This window comes from Hemitrygon akajei, chromosome 6, assembly GCF_048418815.1.
Source record: "Hemitrygon akajei chromosome 6, sHemAka1.3, whole genome shotgun sequence".
Classification (NCBI taxonomy): Eukaryota; Metazoa; Chordata; class Chondrichthyes; order Myliobatiformes; family Dasyatidae; genus Hemitrygon; species Hemitrygon akajei.
The window spans coordinates 14,664,597-14,682,979 of record NC_133129.1 but is presented as its reverse complement, the minus strand read 5'-3'; the positions used below and the strand labels follow the sequence as shown (position 1 = coordinate 14,682,979).

Sequence of the window (18,383 nt, the reverse complement as noted above, 5' to 3'; positions counted from 1 at the left end):
CAACTGTACTGCCTGACCCACTGAGTTCCACCAGCATTTTTCGTGTATCACTACCTTATTATTTCTTTTTATTAGGCAGTATTCATACATTTATGTAATTTGCGGTAATTTTATATCTTTGCTATGTAGGCTGCTGTAAAACAATAAATATTACGCTCAATGTGTCGATGATAATAAACCTGATTCTGAACTGGGGGAGATAGAGACAAGGAGGAAGGAGGAGTGGGGAACTACAAGGACCTGCATGCCGTACGGCGAATGCGCACGCGCAGTGAGGGGTTGGTTGGTTGGTGTGCGGTGGTGGTGGTGGCGGTGGGGGAGCCGGCGCATTGCTCGCTGGGATACGGCCCTGCACTCTGCGCCATATTGGAGTGGGTTCGGATCCTGTCAGAGAGGGAACGAGAGCCGAGCCGGACCGGGCCGCGGGGTTTCAGTGCACCGCTCCTTCCAACCACAAGCCCCTCCGACCTCCCGCCGCGTCCTCGTAACAATAAACGGGGGGAGGAAAGAGAGAGAGGGGGAAAGAGAGAGGGGACGTGAGAGAGAGAGAGAGAGGAGAGAGACTGTCCCCACCCCCCCCTCCCCGTCCATCCGCGGACTGCCCGGCCCCGAACCGACCTCCCCTCCCCTACTGTCCTGTCCTCTCCCCGCCCCACCGCTCCGAGCGGATCCGCCAACCGGTCATGAGTCCGGCCGACGCCAAGCGAGCAAAGCGGAGGAAAAACAAGCGGGGCGGCGGCAAGGCGGTGAGCCGCCAGCAGAAAGCCCTGACGCCGCCGAGCAGCAGTGGGAGCGGCGGCGGTGGAGCGGGAGGAGTAGGAGGCGGCGGTGGCGGAGCCAACGGCACCTTACACGGGGAGGTGAGTGGGCCCGCAGGCCTTTGCCGTTCTGTCCGGCGCCTCGTTTTGTTTTAAAATGAACCCGTGTTGGTTCCCACCCCGGCATTGAAAAGTGGGGGTGGCTGAGCCACAGAGATAGAGGTAGGGTGGGGTGGGGAACAGGGACATGTAAAGGGCGTTGTAAACCCAGCCCCGGGTTCTAGGCCTTTCAGCTCCATCCCAAGACTTCAAAATCATATAGCCTGCTCCCTGGAAGGCAAGTTTTGTCTATTTAATACACGCTTGCTCGACTGGATGTCCTCCCTCCTCCCCATTCCAATTTAAGACTTGAGCCACCCTAACACACACAAAAGTACTTTGCATCAAATATCATTAGAATGTATATGATTTCGCCCTTCCCTCCCCACACCCCTCTCAACACGCCGTCTGATCCTCTCAGAATGTCATGGTTTAATTTATGGATCCTCTTAACTTTGCAGACACCAGTGATAAGTCATGAATGGGGTTTATTTTGATTTGTCTTGTGTGTTATTTTCTCAGCAATGTTTTGGGTGTATTTCGCCTCTTGAATGTTCAGTGGCTTTTTTATTGCTTATATGCATTGTATGGTGCATGGGCTTAACATTGATAATGTCATCTTTGTCTTGCATCAACTGCAGTATATTCTATTTATATTTTTTTTTATTTAATGGAGTATGCTGTAGTTATGTAGTAAGTTCTCTTTAAGAATGTTTTGGAAAACCAGTGGTGGAGAATTGTTTTAAAACTGGGTTTATTTTGGATGCAAAGTAAAACTTGCTTTTTTGAGGAAAGGCATTGCAGTATGATCTGATACAGCATCTTTAAAAGCAGAATGAATGTGAACATGTTTGTCAAGTGGTTGAGGTGTGCACTGTCTGGTAGTAAGATTTAGTAAATTTTGTTTTGACTTTTAACAAGCATCTTGACAGAAGCTAACCTTTTCTATTGGAGCTTTGATTTGATACACAATTGATTTTTTATGTGCTTTTGATCTGGAAGAAATATATTTTCCACTAAAGATGAAGGGATCTGTGTCTAATGGCTGAATGTGATGTTAAAATAAAGTAAAACTAGTGGATTTATTTAAAAGTGATATATCTCTAATTTTGAAACTGTTTGCAGAAAGGATATTTCAGGGAAGAATGATGTGGAAAAAATGCCTTCTGTTGTTCAAAGCAGCTTTTAAGAGTACAAGATATTTTTAAAAAAACTGATGTTGAGGAAAATGAAGAATAACTGAGGAGAGGAAAAAGCTTGGTTAACCAAAGAATTTTGAAGATACTTTCTTTGAGAGAGATTTAGTTGGTCAAGACAGCTGAAAGCACAGCTGGCAGTGAAGGTCTAGAATTGGAAGAGTGTTCTTTGTGGTTCTGGAGGAGGTTAAGGGGGTTCGAATATAAGGGGAAAATGTTAAAATTGTGCTCTTTGGGCAAAGAGGGGTTGGATGAATGGGAAAGTGCAAGTCATGATGCATCAGCAGTGTTTTTGATAGTTTTTAGGTTCATTGAAGATCCAAGTCTGGTTAAGAAACATTGAACTGGTCTGTGGTCAAGCATAAGAGTATGAGTAAGGATTTGATCAGTAGGTGGGTTGTGCTAAATCAGGTGATACAGTTGAAGCAGGTGGTCTTGGTCAAATTAATTATTGCAACTTGGAAAAGGATGACCTTTGATTTTTGTTGGTTTTGTATATGATTGAATGTGAAAAGTATTTCTGTCACCTGTTCACAATAAGCGTATGTACAGTATTTTAGAAAGGACATAATAGTATGCCCTAATGTGAAATGTTGTACTTTCAGTGTTCTCAATCAATTTCAAAGGTGGAATAGTGTGTATAAAATTTAACTTGTTGACATGTATCCAATTTATTTTTGCGATTTTGATCTCAATTTTCAAATCTTGAAAAGCTTCCTTGGTTAGTTTTCTTGGTTGTTTAAACTGCTTTTCTATTCTGATCATTGAGCAATCTAATACAAATATGCCCAATTTATAATGCATTACATTTGTAGATGTACATTGAGGTTATTAGAATAGTCAGTTTTAACAGTTGCAGATATTATGTTTATGCAGTAAAAATTGAAACTAATCTTTGTTTTAGAACATCAAAGAAAGTCTGAATTTAGAAACTGAGATTCTCTGCAAACCCAGTGGATCTTGCAGGTGTATACAAAAATGCAACACTTCATCTGGGGCAGTAGATGGCAAAGAAATAAACCACACAGGGAAAGTTTCCAATCTCATGAGTTTGCTTGTTGGTTGAGAATTGGCTGTTCTGCTCAGTTAATTATCACAGTGGTATGAATTACCAGAAATTCTGTTGGGTATGATGTGTATTTAGGTTTGATTTTTGGCTTAGCCACTTCGTGTCATTAGGCATTGTGACTTATCATAATTACATTCACAATCTGGAAATTATTCTCCCAAAATGATGGTTTCATTCACATTTCTAAAGCTGACTTTAATGGTCAGGTACAGCTTTTTCCCCTCTGCCATCCGATTCCAAAATGGACATTGAGCCCAAGAACACTATCTCACATTTTATTTATTATTTCTATTTTTGCACTATTCTTTAATCTAATGTATATCTATTTTAATTGATTTATTTTTCTATGTTATCATGCACTGCTAAGTTAACAAATTTCACGACATGTGCTGATGATATTAAATCAGATTCTGATTACTTTGGATAGCACTCACATCTATGGTGATGAAATGCTTTGAGAGATTGGTCAAATGAACTCCTACCTCAGCAAGGACCTGGACCCATCGCAATTTGCCTATCACCACAATAGGTCTACAGCTGATACAATCTCAGTTGGCTCTTCACATGGCCCTAGATCACCTGGACAATACAAACACATTTCAGGATGTTGTTCGCTGACTGTAGCTCAGTGTTTATCACCATCGTTCCCTGATCGATAAGCTGCAGAACCTGGGCCTCTACCTCCCTCTGCAATTCATTCCTTGACTTCCTTACCAGAAGACCACAATCTGTGCAGATTGTTGATAATATCTCTTCACTGACAATCAACACTGGCATGCTTCAGGTGTGTGCTTATCCCACTGCTCTACTCCCTCTCTACCCATGATTGTGTGGTTTGGTTTTGTGCAATTACTGACTATTAATTTGTTGATGATACAGCCATTGTTGATATTATCTCAGATGGAGATGAGAAGGTGTACAGGAGCAAGATATACCAACTAGTTGAATGGTGCAGCAACGACCTTGTACTCAATGTCAGTAAGACGAAAGAGCTGATTTTGGACTTCAGGAAGGGTAAGACGAGGGAACATGAACCAATCCTCATAGAGGGATCAGATGTGGAGAGAGCGAGCAGTTTCAAGTTCTGGGTGTCAAGATCTCTGAGGATCTAACCTGGTCCCAACATATCGATGCAGCTATAAAGAAGACAAGACAGCGGCTATATTTCATGAGAAGTTTGAGATTTGGTTTGTCAACTAAAACATGGAAGCTTATACAGATGTACTGTGGAGAGCCTTAAGGAGTTTCTCTCTTCATGCCCTTTTCTGATTGTTACCATCAGGAAGGAGGTACAGAAGCCAAAATGCACACACTCAGCAATTCAGGAACGGTTTCGTTCCCTCTGTCATACGATTCCTAAATGGACATTGAATCCATGAACACTACCTCCCTTTTTTTATATATTTCTGTTTTTGCACAATTTTTAATCTATTCAATATGCATATGTACTTACAGTAATTAATTTGTTTTCTTTGTATATTATCATATAACTCCTGTTAAGTTAACAAATTTCACGACACATGCCAGTGATAATAAACCTGATTCTGATAATTTTGTGAATTAGTTTTACATTTCTGGGTGTCTACTGACCATACTTTTCATATACTGTTCATTTCTGTTTGTGCATTTAAAGATTTACTCTGATCTTGAGTAGAAGTGGTAGCTTGAAGGTTTGGGTGGTATTTTGTACTCAAAGATCTCCTTGGAATGGATATTTTATACTTGTGCATTGTTGTGAAAACTCGTTTGACTGTCTTGAAGTTTATTGTTGGTGGCATCTGTTGAAAGGATTTTATCATCCTAGTCCAGTTAGTTCGCTGGGAAAAGGCAAGCCAAAGATATTTTTGTTTAAGTTTGACCTGCAGTCTTGCTGCTTTGGTTGTACCTTATGTTCCTTTACACACTTTGGTTTTGCAGTGTGTGAGAGTGAGTATGCTTTCCACTGTGGTGCTTGTGTCACAGTGCCATGCAGTCTGGATTGCTCAAGACCAACGTTCCCTCTAATTTGTGATGGCCAATGTGTGCAAAAATCTTGTGCTGTGCAATTTTTTTTGCCCAGTGACAGCAACATATGTGCACTGAATAATCTCTTCAATGAAAACAGTATAAATAAGCCAGTTCAACAATCTGCAGACATATCATTGATGAACTCCACGTTGTCAACACCATTCACGTCAGAAACCGGAAAAGGAATTATGATTGGGTACAATCTAGAAATATACTTAACATGCCAGCAAGGTAAAGGGTGACAACCTTTTGTGCGCAGTTTAAATCCCTTTATGCGCTAGTAGCAAAAGAGGTGTGTACGCACACCATAGAGGGAACATTGCTCAGGACTTGCTATGGGGAGAGGTACAATGTGATTCACTAGTCAAATATGACAAATATTGGGATGTGTTCACTGAAGTTGAAGAAGTTAAGGAAAACGGAGAGGGGAAGCAAATTGAAAATACAGACAACATGGGACTACAATGAAATATCTTCAAAAACTTGTTCAGTAATAAGGTAAAATTCAGGATTAGTATCGAATGAGCCATGTGGATCTGAAAACTTGTTCTGTTATTTAAGATCTAGGGTGATCTTCCAAATCGGGGGTATCCGAATTTTTTTAAAGTCATGGACCAATGCCATTGATCAAGTGGTCCATAGACCCCAGGTTGGGAACCTCTGGAGTAATTCAATATCAATTTCATGCCTCATCTTGAATTCTCAGTGACCAGTAACCTCAAGTGAATGTAGTTAACAACTGAACATTCCTTTATTGCAGCTATGTGGTAGAATTCAAATTCACAACCCTCTAAAATGTATTTCTCACTACCCTTTAAAAAATGTGACTACACTAAAAATTATTTCATTGGTTGTGAAGTGCTTTGTGATGCTGTAAGGGCATAAACAAAAAAAAACATGCTTTAGGGTGTTTTATATCAATCTTCGATGGATGGTTCTGAATTCTTGCCTGTCCAAATGGAAAATTATTCATATTAAGATGTTAAGTCACATGGTTAATGAAGTTAATTCAGTTATCATATGGAAGTTGAAATTCAAAGTGAAGAATACATTAGGAAAAGAGTGATGAAACTAAATCATCAATATTAAGCCAGTATTGGGAATGCTACCATGAATTAACTGACCTGCACTGAAGATTGTTAGTTTTTGTGAATTCTAACTGCTAATTTTGCAGTGGCAGTATTTTTCTTTCCTTGAGCTCTTTGGTTTTCTTCAGGTGTAATATAGACTCCCTTGACATTAATACTTCATCTTGAATAGTCTGTTACCTAGAATTGATCTGAAAATAAATAGAAAGGGTAATTATACCTTGTTTCCATTTGAAGCTTTACAATTGACCTTTTGACTGGCAGGTATTTTCAGGTGTAAGAAAGACTGGTTGCAGTTTTGTGTATGTGTTCATTTGCTCAGGATTCCCATGGCCTGCAAGAAATTTATGACTTGAACATCAAGTGGATTTTATAGATTTAAAATAGTATCTTACCACATAGTTAAGGTTCTGATCCATCAGTAGGAAACAGTCAGGAAACATTAGATCCCACCCACCAATGTTATTCTCTCTTCTTCCCTCATCCATTGGACAGAAGATGCAGCACAGACCAGCAGGCTCAAGGATGGCTTCTACCCCACTGCTATCAGACTATTAAATAGTTCTCTATGTATTGTAAAATCTTGTTTTGATCTTGCATCTTATTGTTTACCTGCACTGCACTTCCTGTGTAGCTGTTGCACTTGATTCTGCATTTTTCTTGTTTTACCTTGTTCTCTCTGTGTGCTGATCTGCATGAACATTGTGCAGGACAAAGTTTTTACTCATTTTTGTTCTCTCTGACTGTGACAGTAATATTCCAGTGGAACTTTGGTATGGATCCTAGACAGGTACCTTTACTGTAGGTTGGACTCATTTGGTAAAGCTGCCATGTAACCTATCAAATTCAGTTTTTGCAGCAGCTTCAAATGGAGAAAATTGTGCTTAATTTCATATTCTCTGACTTTTGTAGATGTTGTAAAATATAGGAGCATAAGACAATGTTGTGGATGAAGAGGGAGATTATGCATCAAATTTTAAATTGAAATATACTTTATCTTTCATTTTTCCAACTACTTTTATCAAAAGTTATTTTTTCTCAAGTGCCGCCTGAATTGTCCTTTTGAAGTTCTCCATCACATGTGTCTATATGGTTTAATCTTGTCATTTGAGAGCAATTTTGATGCTTTTGCTGAAAAATAAACTTCAGTGTTAAAACTTGTTTTTTCTGTTGCTAACCTTGTTAGTAACACGTTCAAAACTCAGCAGGCCAGGCAGCATCTCTGGAAAAGTGTAAACAGTTGACTTTTCAAGCCAAGACCCTTCATTTTGACTGGGGAAAAAACTTGAAAAGTTAGAGCTCCCTCCACCTTCTTGATCTAACTTTTCAGTTTTTTTTCTCAGTTGTGATGAAGGGTCTTGGCCAGAAATGTTGAGTCTTTACTCATTTCCATAGACGCTGCCTGGCCTGCTGAGTTCCTCCAGCATTTTGTGTGTGCTGCTCTTTCTGTTGCTACCTTACTTGCTTCCCATTCTGCATCACAGACCAATATGAATGCAGCATGGTAAAAACAGGTATGTTAGCAGAATTGAAGTGGTATTTGAACACACACGTGAACAGGCAGCAAATGAGGCATATAGACCATGTGCAGGCAGATGTGGACTTGCCTTGTGGTCAGCAGAGGCATTGTGGGCTGAAGGGCCAGTACCTGTGTCGTACTGTTCTATTCTAATCTGTTTCCTGTATTCAAGCCAAATTGACTCTGAGTGACAGTGGTTATATTTTAACATTTCTTGTCCTTTATTCAATCACTGCTTTCCTGTCTATAGCTAAGTCCTTTTTGGCTGCTTCACTTCAGTCATCTCTTGTGCTCCTGATTTTCATTATTTACCACTTATTAGCAATGACCTCTGTCAACTAGATCTAAATTCCTGGAGCTCCCTTGGTAAACCTGATTGCTTTTCAATGTCTTAAAATTGTTATATTTTTTCACTTAAGTTTTCTTCATTTCCTATTGTCTCCAGAGTTTAGTTTGTGGTTTCCTACACTACCTAAGTGAGACTTGACTAGCTGATGAAATCTACTTGCTGCTGTTAGGGAGGTAAAGCCTCTCCACAACTTAACAGTTTGAGAACAGCAGGGACAATGGTTGTCAGCAGATCAGGCAGCATCTCCAGCAACTTGTGTGTATTCCACAAGATTTCTAGGACCTGCAGAATCTTTTGTGTTTAGAAAAGTGGTTCTGTCTTTCCCAGTGAAATTTGTATCGTATCCTCAACTTAAAAAGTGGCAGAAGCTTTTAACCTGTATCTCATCACCATTCTTGGAAATCCATGATGTGTCCATATCTTGAAAACATCATAAAACTAATATCTAAATAAGTTGAAATATTTAAGAGTACAGATGTAATTGCCTTGTACTTCATACAAGCTATTTTAAAAATCTTTTTATTTATTTCAAGTTACTGCACGATGATAGACTCTTGTGGTCTGATGAGCCAATTACTCCTATGTGACCAATTAACTTACTAACCCATACGTCTTTGGAATGTGGAGAAGATCAGAACACTCCACGGAAGCCCATGCGGTCACAGGGAGAATGTACCGACTCCTGACAGGTAGCAGCGGTAAATAAACCTGACTGTAATAGCTGTATGCTAACCGCTAGGTTACAGTTCCTATTGAGCACATCTGGATGGAACATTGTTGCAGGAAAGTGCATCCATCATCAAGGTCCCCCACCACCCAGGTCATGCTCTGTTCTTGCTGTTGCCATCAGGAAGGACTCTCACCATCAGGTTCAGGAACAGTTATTACCCCTCAACCTTCAGGCTCTTGGGCCTGGGGATAACTTCACTTGCTGCTTCACTGAACTGGTCCCACAACCTATGGACTCTCTTTCAAAGACTTTTCATCTCATCTTCTCGATATTGTGTTTTAAATTATTTTGTATTTGCACATTGGTTGTTTGCCTTTTTGGGTGTGGTCTTTCATTGATTCTATTATGTTTCTTGGATTTCTGAGTATGCCCGCAAGAAAAAGAACCTTAGGGTTGTGTATGGTGACACGTATTTTGATATATATTTACTTTGAACAGTGCTGCCCCACTTTCTCTGAAGGATTCCTCTTGGACTGGATTATGAACTGAAGCGATCATGGTTTTGAACTAAATGAGCCTGCAAGTGTGTTAAAAGTTGGAATTCAATTATTTATTTTGGGCAAGCTGAATCGACTGATTTTAGGGCTTTACTTTATGGTCATCCAATTAATATTTTGAAATTGCATCTGAGATTAGGGAACTTGTGAATTTGGAGCAGGGGCAGCCTGATTTGCCTTATGAGCTTACCCTGTCATAATAATATTTGATTGCATCCTCATGTTACTACAGTCCATCCTGAATCCCCTAGCTCATTAAGTATCTATCTACTTCTGTCTTTAAAATATTCAAGGGGCAGTGTAAGAAGAGACTTTGAAAAAGAGTTCCAAAGACTCGTGGAGAAATTTCAGCTCTGGTCTGAATGAATGACTTCTTGTAAATAATAACTTCTAGATAGGACTTGACAGCTGAGTTCTTCCAGGACTTCGTTTCAGATTCCAGCATTCATAATTACAGTTGCTGACCTCCAATTCTAGATTCTTACAAGGAGAACAAACAACCGATTCATGTACACCAAAAGCACTCAGGATATTTTAAGGGAAGGGAAAGTGAGTGGTGCTTAATTGACATTGGTTCTCTTAGTGTCTGGGCATCTCTGGGGGTTAACTCAAGAGGAACATTGATATCTGTAGACTTGTGTACCAGAGGAAATGGAATGGTTTGCTATTAGCTTTTCTTAAATGGGGGATTGGGTGGCTTGGATAGGTTATCAAATTGTCCCATCGAACTCGCACGGCTTAATGATGCAGCTAATAGAGTACTGCCCAAGAGCTACAATGATCCTGGTTCAATCCTAACCTTTGCTGTGTTTGTGAAGTTTGCCCCTTATTTTCATAACTAAGTTTTCGCCTTTCCTTCGCCATCCCAGAGAAGTGTGTGAATTGTGCACTGTAAGTTGCCCCAAGTGTATTGGTGAGTGGTAGAACCCTCTTCCCACCTTATTGCTTAAACTTATCTCTTTTTTCCAGTCTTGGTGAAGGGTCTTGGCTCGAAACATTGACTCTTTGCTCTTTTCCATTGATGCTGTCTGCGTTTCTTGCTTGTGTGTTACTTGGATTTCTAACGTGCTGATTTTCTTGCATCTAGGAGAAATTGATGGGAGTATTGGAGAATAGGGTAACATGAAAAAATAGTGAGTAGATAGGATTTCTCTGAGTGGGTATGGACTCAAATGGCACGTCCGTTGCTCAAAGGAAATAGCATAGATTGATGGAGTATGATATTATAAGAATTGAAAATTAAAATGTAAACTTTAAATTTTAAATGTAGTGAGTGTAAATTTAGTTCATTAAGATTGTGCCAGCTAAAACTCAATGTGCCTCTGTTGCCTTTGATGATTATGGGTTCATATCCAAATCTATTGACTTGAGTACACAGTCTAGGCTAGTAGGTAACTGCAGTTCTGTGTAAGTTTTTGTTTTGGACATAGTGAATTTCATTTGTGATATTAACCAACATCTGCCCTCATGCATAACCAGAGAGCATTCCAAACATTTAGCATGATGGTTGATAATTCTTTTTTTTTGAGCGGATCCCTGCATATTGTTATTATAGCAAATTAATCTCTGTTCATAATGTGCCTGCTGCTTTGACCATATTAGATCATAAAATATAGGAACAGAATTAGGCCATTTGGCCCATCGAGTCTGCCATTCCATCATAAACAAGAGAAAATCTGCAGATGCTGGAAATCTGAGCATGCCATTCAATCATGACTGATTTATTCTCTTGCTCTTGCCTTCTCTCTGAAACCTTTGATGTCCTTACTAATCAAGAATCTATCAACTTGCTGCTTGTTATGCCTGCTGCCATTTAGGGCAGCAATGAATGTCCTCCATCTTTGTCTGTCTTTGGGCACTCAAATGTAGAAGGATTCTTAATTGCTGTTTCCGTAATAATTTTGTTTCACCAGTCAAGATTGTTAACCCTGAGCTGAACCTGGAGGATGACTCTTCATCTGACCTCTCACCTTTGACCTGTTAGGCATGGGTGATCCTTCCAAGAACTAAAAAATAAATACCCGACTCCAGCCAACATGGGTCTCTGGGTCATCGAAGCAAGCAAACCTCAAAACTACGACAAGGTTGTAGATCTCTTGAAGGAAGAATAATCAATTAATTTCTGCTTTAAATCTACCCAATGACTTGGCTTCCAAGTCTGTCTGTGGCAATGAATTCCTCAGATTCACCACCCTCCGGCTAAAGTAATTCCTCCTTATCTCTGTTATAAATGGACATCCTTCTTTTCTGAGGCTGTGTCATCTGGTCCTAGTCTCCACTGCAGAAGGATAATTTCTTTCCATATCCACTCTATCCATGCCTTTCAATATTCCATCATATTTATCAAGATTGTACTTCATTCTGGCATGTTATAACAAAAAAACTTTAAAAATACAGGTGTTTAGGAATATTTGGCAAAGGTAATGAGTCAGTGGAGACATTTACAGAATGACAGTCGTTAATGTTGTGAATATAGATGCTAAAATCATTAGATAAAGCAATACATTAGCTCATTTGATGGATTTGAGAATTTCCAGCAACTTGTGTAAGACCAATCAGAAAGTTCAGGAATGATTGTTTCTTCAGATTAGGTAGTGAGTGGTGTGTGTACCCGTGTCTGTTTTGAATTCAGCACTTGGCATGAAAACATTGCCAATCTTACTGATGGCAAGAAGGGTAAAAAATATCCCTCTCTTTGGGTTCAAAGTTTGAAGTAAATTTATAATCAAAGTATGTAAATGTCACATATGCTACTGAGATCCATTTTCTTGTGGACATTCACAGTAAATACAAAGAAGCACCATAAATTCAGTGAAAATGCACATAACAAATACAAGCAAACAACCAATGAGCAAAAGGTAACAAACTGCAAATACAAAACACAGAAAAAAGTAATAACAATAAATATCAATGAAGTGAGTTGCAGAATCCTTAAAAATAAGTCCATAGGTTGTGGAATTATTTCTTTGTTGGGAGTGAGTGATCTTCTCCAGTTCAAGAACTTGATTGTTGAGGGGTAATGACTGTTCCTGAGCCTGGTGGTGTGGGACCTGAGGCTCCTGTACCATCTCCCCGATGATAGCAGTGGGTAAGAGAGCGTGACCTTGGTGGTGGGAGGCAAAATACAGTTTTGCTTGTTCCTCGCCCACTGCTCTTTGGCAGGTGGGTTGGGGAGTGGGGAACACATGGAAAAACTAAAGTTTAAGTGTTGGAAGCAGAAGAAAACCCTGTCCAGACGGTGGAATGATTGCACCTCCTCACAAGTTGTTTGTCTGCCCTTACCTTCGTTGCCTGACCCATTTGTGGGGTCTGCAGTTCCCACCCATCAGCACTCCTACAGAATCATAATGGATGCAAGGCATTTTTCGATCCTGTGGCACCCTGGAAATTGCTGAAGCCAATTGTTCACTGATCTTTGCTGTATATTAGTGACTTGGTATACAAAGTCATAATTTGAAAATGTGGTAGAAAACACCAAAAGTCACAAATGTAGTAAACAAAGAAGGTAGTAACAAGTTTCAGCATGAGATAAACAAATTTGTAAATTGGATTAGCACATGGCAGATGTAACTTAACAGAGAAGTGTGAAGTGATTAATTTTGGTATCAAGAATGAGGTGAGCAATATAAACTAAATGATATGATTGAAAGGTGTGCAGATTCATAGTTGTGAGAATATGTGTGCCTATGTCTTGAGTGGTGTCAGGATAAATTAAAAGGACATAAATAGACGTAGGATTTTCATCGTTTTATAAATAGAGGCAAAGAAATAATATTAAATCTGGATGAATGGCTGAAGTATTGAATTGAATTCTGGGCATACTTTGCAAAGAATGTTAAACTTTACATGGAGCAGAAGATGTATACTGGCATGACCGCAATGGTTCCCAACCTGGGGTCCACGGAATGCTAGTTAAATGGTATTGGTGCATGGCATAAAAAAGGTTGGGAATCACTGGTCTAAAGTTATGTGAAGTAGCTGTAATTGTTTTTACTAATGTTGAAGAGAGGTGAATTCAGCTGAAGAAATCAAAGCATTACAGTCTTTGCACTTTTTGTATGACATTGCATTTATGGTATTTATTAGTACTGTGTATACTATTTACTGTGTGAGCTTCATGCAAAGAAGGATTTTCATTGCACCCTGCAATTACAATAAACTCCCATCTTACCTAATCAGAGAGAAACTAGTTTCCAGCAGTAGAAAGGACATGACAGTAGAAAGAAGATGAGGCTTGATGTTCGGTGGGAAAACAATTGGAAATAACAAAAGGAAAGGTTTTTCCAGCAACACAGACAAAATGCTGGGGGAACGCAGCAGGCCAGGCAGCATCTATAGGAAGTACAGTCAATGTTTCGGGCCGAGACCCTCCGTCAGGACGAACTGAAAGAAGAGATAAGAGATTTGAAAGGGGGAGATCCGAAATGATAGGAGAAGACGAGGGGGAGGGATGAAGCTAAGAGCTGGAAAGTTGATTGGCAGAAGGGATACAGAGCTGGAGAGGGAAAAGATCATGGGATGGGAGGCCTGGGGAGAAAGAAAGGGGGAGGGGAGCACCAGAGGGAGATGGAGAGCAGGCAAGGAGTTAATGTGAGAGGGACAGACAGAAAAAAAAGAAAAAAGGGGAGAAAATAAATAAACAAATGGGGTAAGAAGGGGGAGGGGCATTAATGGAAGTTAGAGCAATCAATGTTCATGCCATCAGGTTGGAGACTACCCAGATGGAATATAAGGTGTTGTTCCTCCAGCCACACTCAGGTTGGAGGAACAACACGTTATATTCCATCTGGGTAGCCTCCAACCTGATGGCATGAACGTTGATTTCTCTAACTTCTGTTAATGCCCCTCCTACCTTTCTTACCCCATCCCTTATTTATTTATTCCCCCCCTTTTTTCTTTTTATTCTTTTTTTTCCTCTGTTCCTCTCACAATAACTGCTTGCCTGCTCTCCATCTTCCTCTGGTGCTCCCCTCCCCCTTTTTTGCTCCCCAAGCCTCTGGTCCCATGATCCACTCCTTTCTCCAGCTGTGTAAACCTTTTGCCGATCAACTTTCCAGCTCTTAACTTCATCCCTCCCTCTCCTGTCTTCTCCTATCATTTTGGATCTCCTACTCCCCCTTCCACTTTCAAAGTTTAGGAGAAAATGCCGGGTTTAACTATTGTGATTGCCTACTATTTCTGTACTGTCTTTCAATATAAAATTTAAAGGAAAAAAGAGCTGAAGTTAACTTACTCATTTGTTAGGTAGTGGATGTTAGTTGGTAAGAGAGCATTTATTATTCATCACTAATTGTCTTGTGATTAAGTACTTTACCACCACCATGAACCACTGCAATGATACCATTAGTTAGAGTTGCAGCATCTGGAGTCAGCCCCAATTCATTTCCATGTCTGGATGGTATGTGGCATGGAACAGAGCCAGTAGCTAGCGCTCCCCAAAGCCTGCTACCTTTCAACATCTTGTTCAATAGAGTGATGTTTGGTTACTGCTACTTCAGATACAAAGATGGAAACATCAAAGATTAATTTCATGTAGTGACTGCACAAGGGCAAATAAACATTTAATTCTGAAGATTTTGGAATAAAGTAGAAAGCTAGAGTAAGATAGGAGCTGAGAATTCTTGGGTGGATGAATTTATGGGGCCTAACTGGATGTACTGTAAGATGTTATTGAAGCTTCCTTGGCCTGGTTGAGGCACCAGAAGACTGGCGGGTTGATAATTTTCTGCAGAAGAGCTTCAAGAACAAGTCTTGAATTTCAAGTCAAGTCAAGTTGCTTTTTATTGTTGTTTTGACCATAACTGCTGGTACAGTACACAGTAAAAATGAGACAGTGTTTTTCAGGACCATGGTGTTACATGAACAATACAAAAACTACACTGAACTATGTAAACCAACACAAAAACTACACTAGATTGCAGACCTACCCAAAACTGCATAAAGTGCACAAAACAGTACAGGCATTACAATAAATAATAAACAGGACAATAGGCACAGCAGAGGTCAGTAGGTTGGTAGTCCGATGGCTTGGGGGAAAACCTGCTACATGAATAATCAGCTGAATGGCGGCGTCCGGGTTTCTGTACTCCTGCCGAGTAGTTTGTTGCCACAGATGTAGTCAATTTAATGTCCATTTGAGAACAGAATGGACGGGAGAGCTGGCTGGCTTGGCCTTGCTTTTTTTCCTGGCATGGATTCCTGCCCACTCGCCTCACTTCCGTTTCCTCGCACACCACTTATGCTGTCCCCACCTCCGGCCACCGGCATCAGGTGACTCCGAGGATTGCAGGCCTGATTCCCTCAGCAAGCGGTCATTGGAGAGCAGAATGGACGGGTGGGCGGGCCGGCCAGCTAGGGTTTACTTTTTTCCTGGTACGGACTCTTGCCCACTCGCCTCGCATCCACTTCCACGCACACCGCCTATGACAACTCCAACTCCGGCAATTCATTTCTGTGTCTGGATGGTGTGTGACATGGAGCATGTGTTCCCCAAAACCTGCTACCCTTCAACTTGTTAAATAGAGTGATGGTTTGGTTACTGCTTCTTCAACAGATATAAAGGTAGAAGCATCAAAATTAATTTGGCACAATTAGAGATCGGTTGGTAAGATGTGTACATCATTGAGTTGTGGCTGAAAGAAGGTCATAGTTGGGAGCTTAATGTCAAAGGATATACTTTGTATAAAAAGGACAGGCAGGAAGGCATAGGCTGTGGTGTGGCACTGTTGGTAAGAGATGGAATTATATCTTTAGAAAGAGGTGACATAGGGTCAAAGAATGTTGAATCTTTGTGGGTGGAGGAGTTAAGAAACTACAGGGTTAAAAAATTATGGGAATAAGTGTCTGGGAATAGTTCACAAGGCACAGAATAGATATGTCCCATAGAAATTCTCAAATGGCAAGGGTAGGCAACTGTGGCTGACAAGGGCAGTTAAAGACTCCATAAAATCCAACTAAAGGCAAGTAAAAAGTTATAAGAAGGGAGAAGATGAAATATAAGGGCAGACTAGCCAATAATATAAAGTAGGATACCAAAAATTTTTTTTGTTATCTAAAGAGTAAAAGGGAGTTGAGAGTTGATTTTGGGCCAATGGAAAATGATGCTGGTAGTAATGGGTGACAAAGAAATGGCAGGTGAACTTAAGTACTTTACATCAGTCTTCACTATGGAAGTCTGAAAGATTGCAAATGCCACTCTACGCTTTAAGAAGAAAGGAAATTATAGGCTAGTTAGCCTAACCTCAGTGGTTGGGAATGTGTTGGAGTCTGTTATGAAGGATGAGGTTTTGGGGTACTAGGAGACTAATGATAAAATAAGTCAAAGTCAGCATGGTTTCTGTGAAGGGAAATCTTGCCTGACAAATCTGTTTAGAGTTCTTCGAGGAAGTAACAAGCAGGGTGGACAAAGGAGAGGCAGTGGATGTCATTTACTTAGATTTTCATAGGACCATATAACCATATAACAATTACAGCATGGAAACAGGCCATCTCGGCCCTTCTAGTCCGTGCCGAACGCTTACTCTCACCTAATCCCATTGACCTGCACTCAGCCCTCCATTCCTTTCCTGTCCATATACCAATCCAATTTTACTTTAAATGACAATACACTGGAAGCTCGTTCCACACAGCTACCACTCTCTGAGTAAAGAAGTTCCCCCTCGTGTTACCCCTAAACTTATGCCCCCTAACTCTCAACTTATGTCCTCTTGTTTGAATCTCCCCTACTCTCAATGGTAAAAGCCTATCCACGTCAACTCTATCTATCCCCCTTATAATTTTAAATACCTCTATCAAGTCCCCCCTCAACCTTCTACACTCCAAAGAAAAAGACCTAACTTGTTCAACCTTTCCTTGTAACTTAGGTGTTGAAACCCAGGTAATATTCTAGTAAATCTTCTCTGTACTCTCTCTATTTTGTTGACAAGGGTGCGACACAAGAGGGTGCTTAACAAGATAAAATCTCATGCCATTACATGAAAGATACTGGCATGGTTAGAGGAATGGCTGACAAGTGGGAGGCAACATTGGAATAAAAGGGGCCTTTTCTGGTTGGCTGCCAATGAATAGTATTCCTCAGGGGTCAGTATTGGGACCACCGCTTTTCACGTTTATCAGTGATTTAGATAATGGAATTGATGGCTTTGTGGCAAAGCTTGCGGATGATATGAAGATAAGTGGAGGGGTAGGTAGTGCTGAGGAAGCAATGCGATTGCAACCGGACCGACAAATTGGAAGAAAGAGCAAAAAAGTGGCAGATGGAATACGTTGTTGGGAAATGTATGTTAATACATTTTGGTACAAGGAACAATAGTGTGGACTATTATCTAAATGGGGAGAAAATTGAAACATCAGAGGTGTAAAGAGACTTGGGAGATCTTGTGCAAGACTCCTAGAAGGCTAATTTACAGGTTGAGTCTGTGGTAAAGAAGGCAAATGCAATGTTGCATTCATTTCAAAGGGTATAGATTATAAAAGCAAGGCTTTATAAGTTACTGGTCAGGCTGCACTTGGAGCATTGGCAACAGTTTTGGGTCCCATCTCTCAGAATGGATGTGTTGTCATTGGAGAGAGTCCAGGAGAGATTCACTATGATTCCGAGAATAAAAGGATTAACTTATGAGGAACGTTTGGCAGCTTTGGGCCTGTACCCACAGGAATTTAGAAGAATTAGGGGGGGGGGGGGGGAAGATCTCATTGAAACCAACCAAATGTTGAAAGGATGTGGAGAGGATGTTTCCTATGAAGACCATAAGATATAGGAACAGAAGTAGGCCATTCAGCCCATTGAGTCTGCTCTGCCATTCAATCATGGGTTGATCCAATTCTTCCAGTCATCTCCACTCTCCTGCCTTCTCCCCATACCCTTTGATGCCCTGGCTAATCAAGAACCTATCTATCTCTGCCTTAAGTACACCCAATGGCTTGGCCTCCAAAGCCGCTCATGACAACAAATTCCACAGATTTATCACCCTCTGACTAAAGTAATTTCTCCACATCTCTGTTCTAAATGAATGTCCTTCAATCCTGAAGTTGTGCCCTTTTGTCCTAGACTCCGCTACCATGGGAAATAA

At 40.5% G+C, this 18,383-nt stretch overlaps 1 protein-coding gene across 3 annotated transcripts in view; it reads left to right on the top strand.

Annotated features, from left to right (window-relative positions):
* Positions 1-365: 365 nt before the first annotated feature.
* fam193a (family with sequence similarity 193 member A) overlaps positions 366-18,383 on the top strand; it is a 240,300-nt gene continuing 222,282 nt past the window's right edge. For 2 of the 3 annotated variants that reach the window (XM_073047939.1, XM_073047938.1), the window contains exon 1: positions 366-860. In XM_073047939.1, coding sequence (XP_072904040.1) covers positions 684-860 — 177 coding nt within the window. In that variant the 5' untranslated portion in view covers positions 366-683. The remainder of the gene's footprint in view (positions 861-18,383) is intronic. The other variant, XM_073047941.1, reaches the window with a different exon arrangement.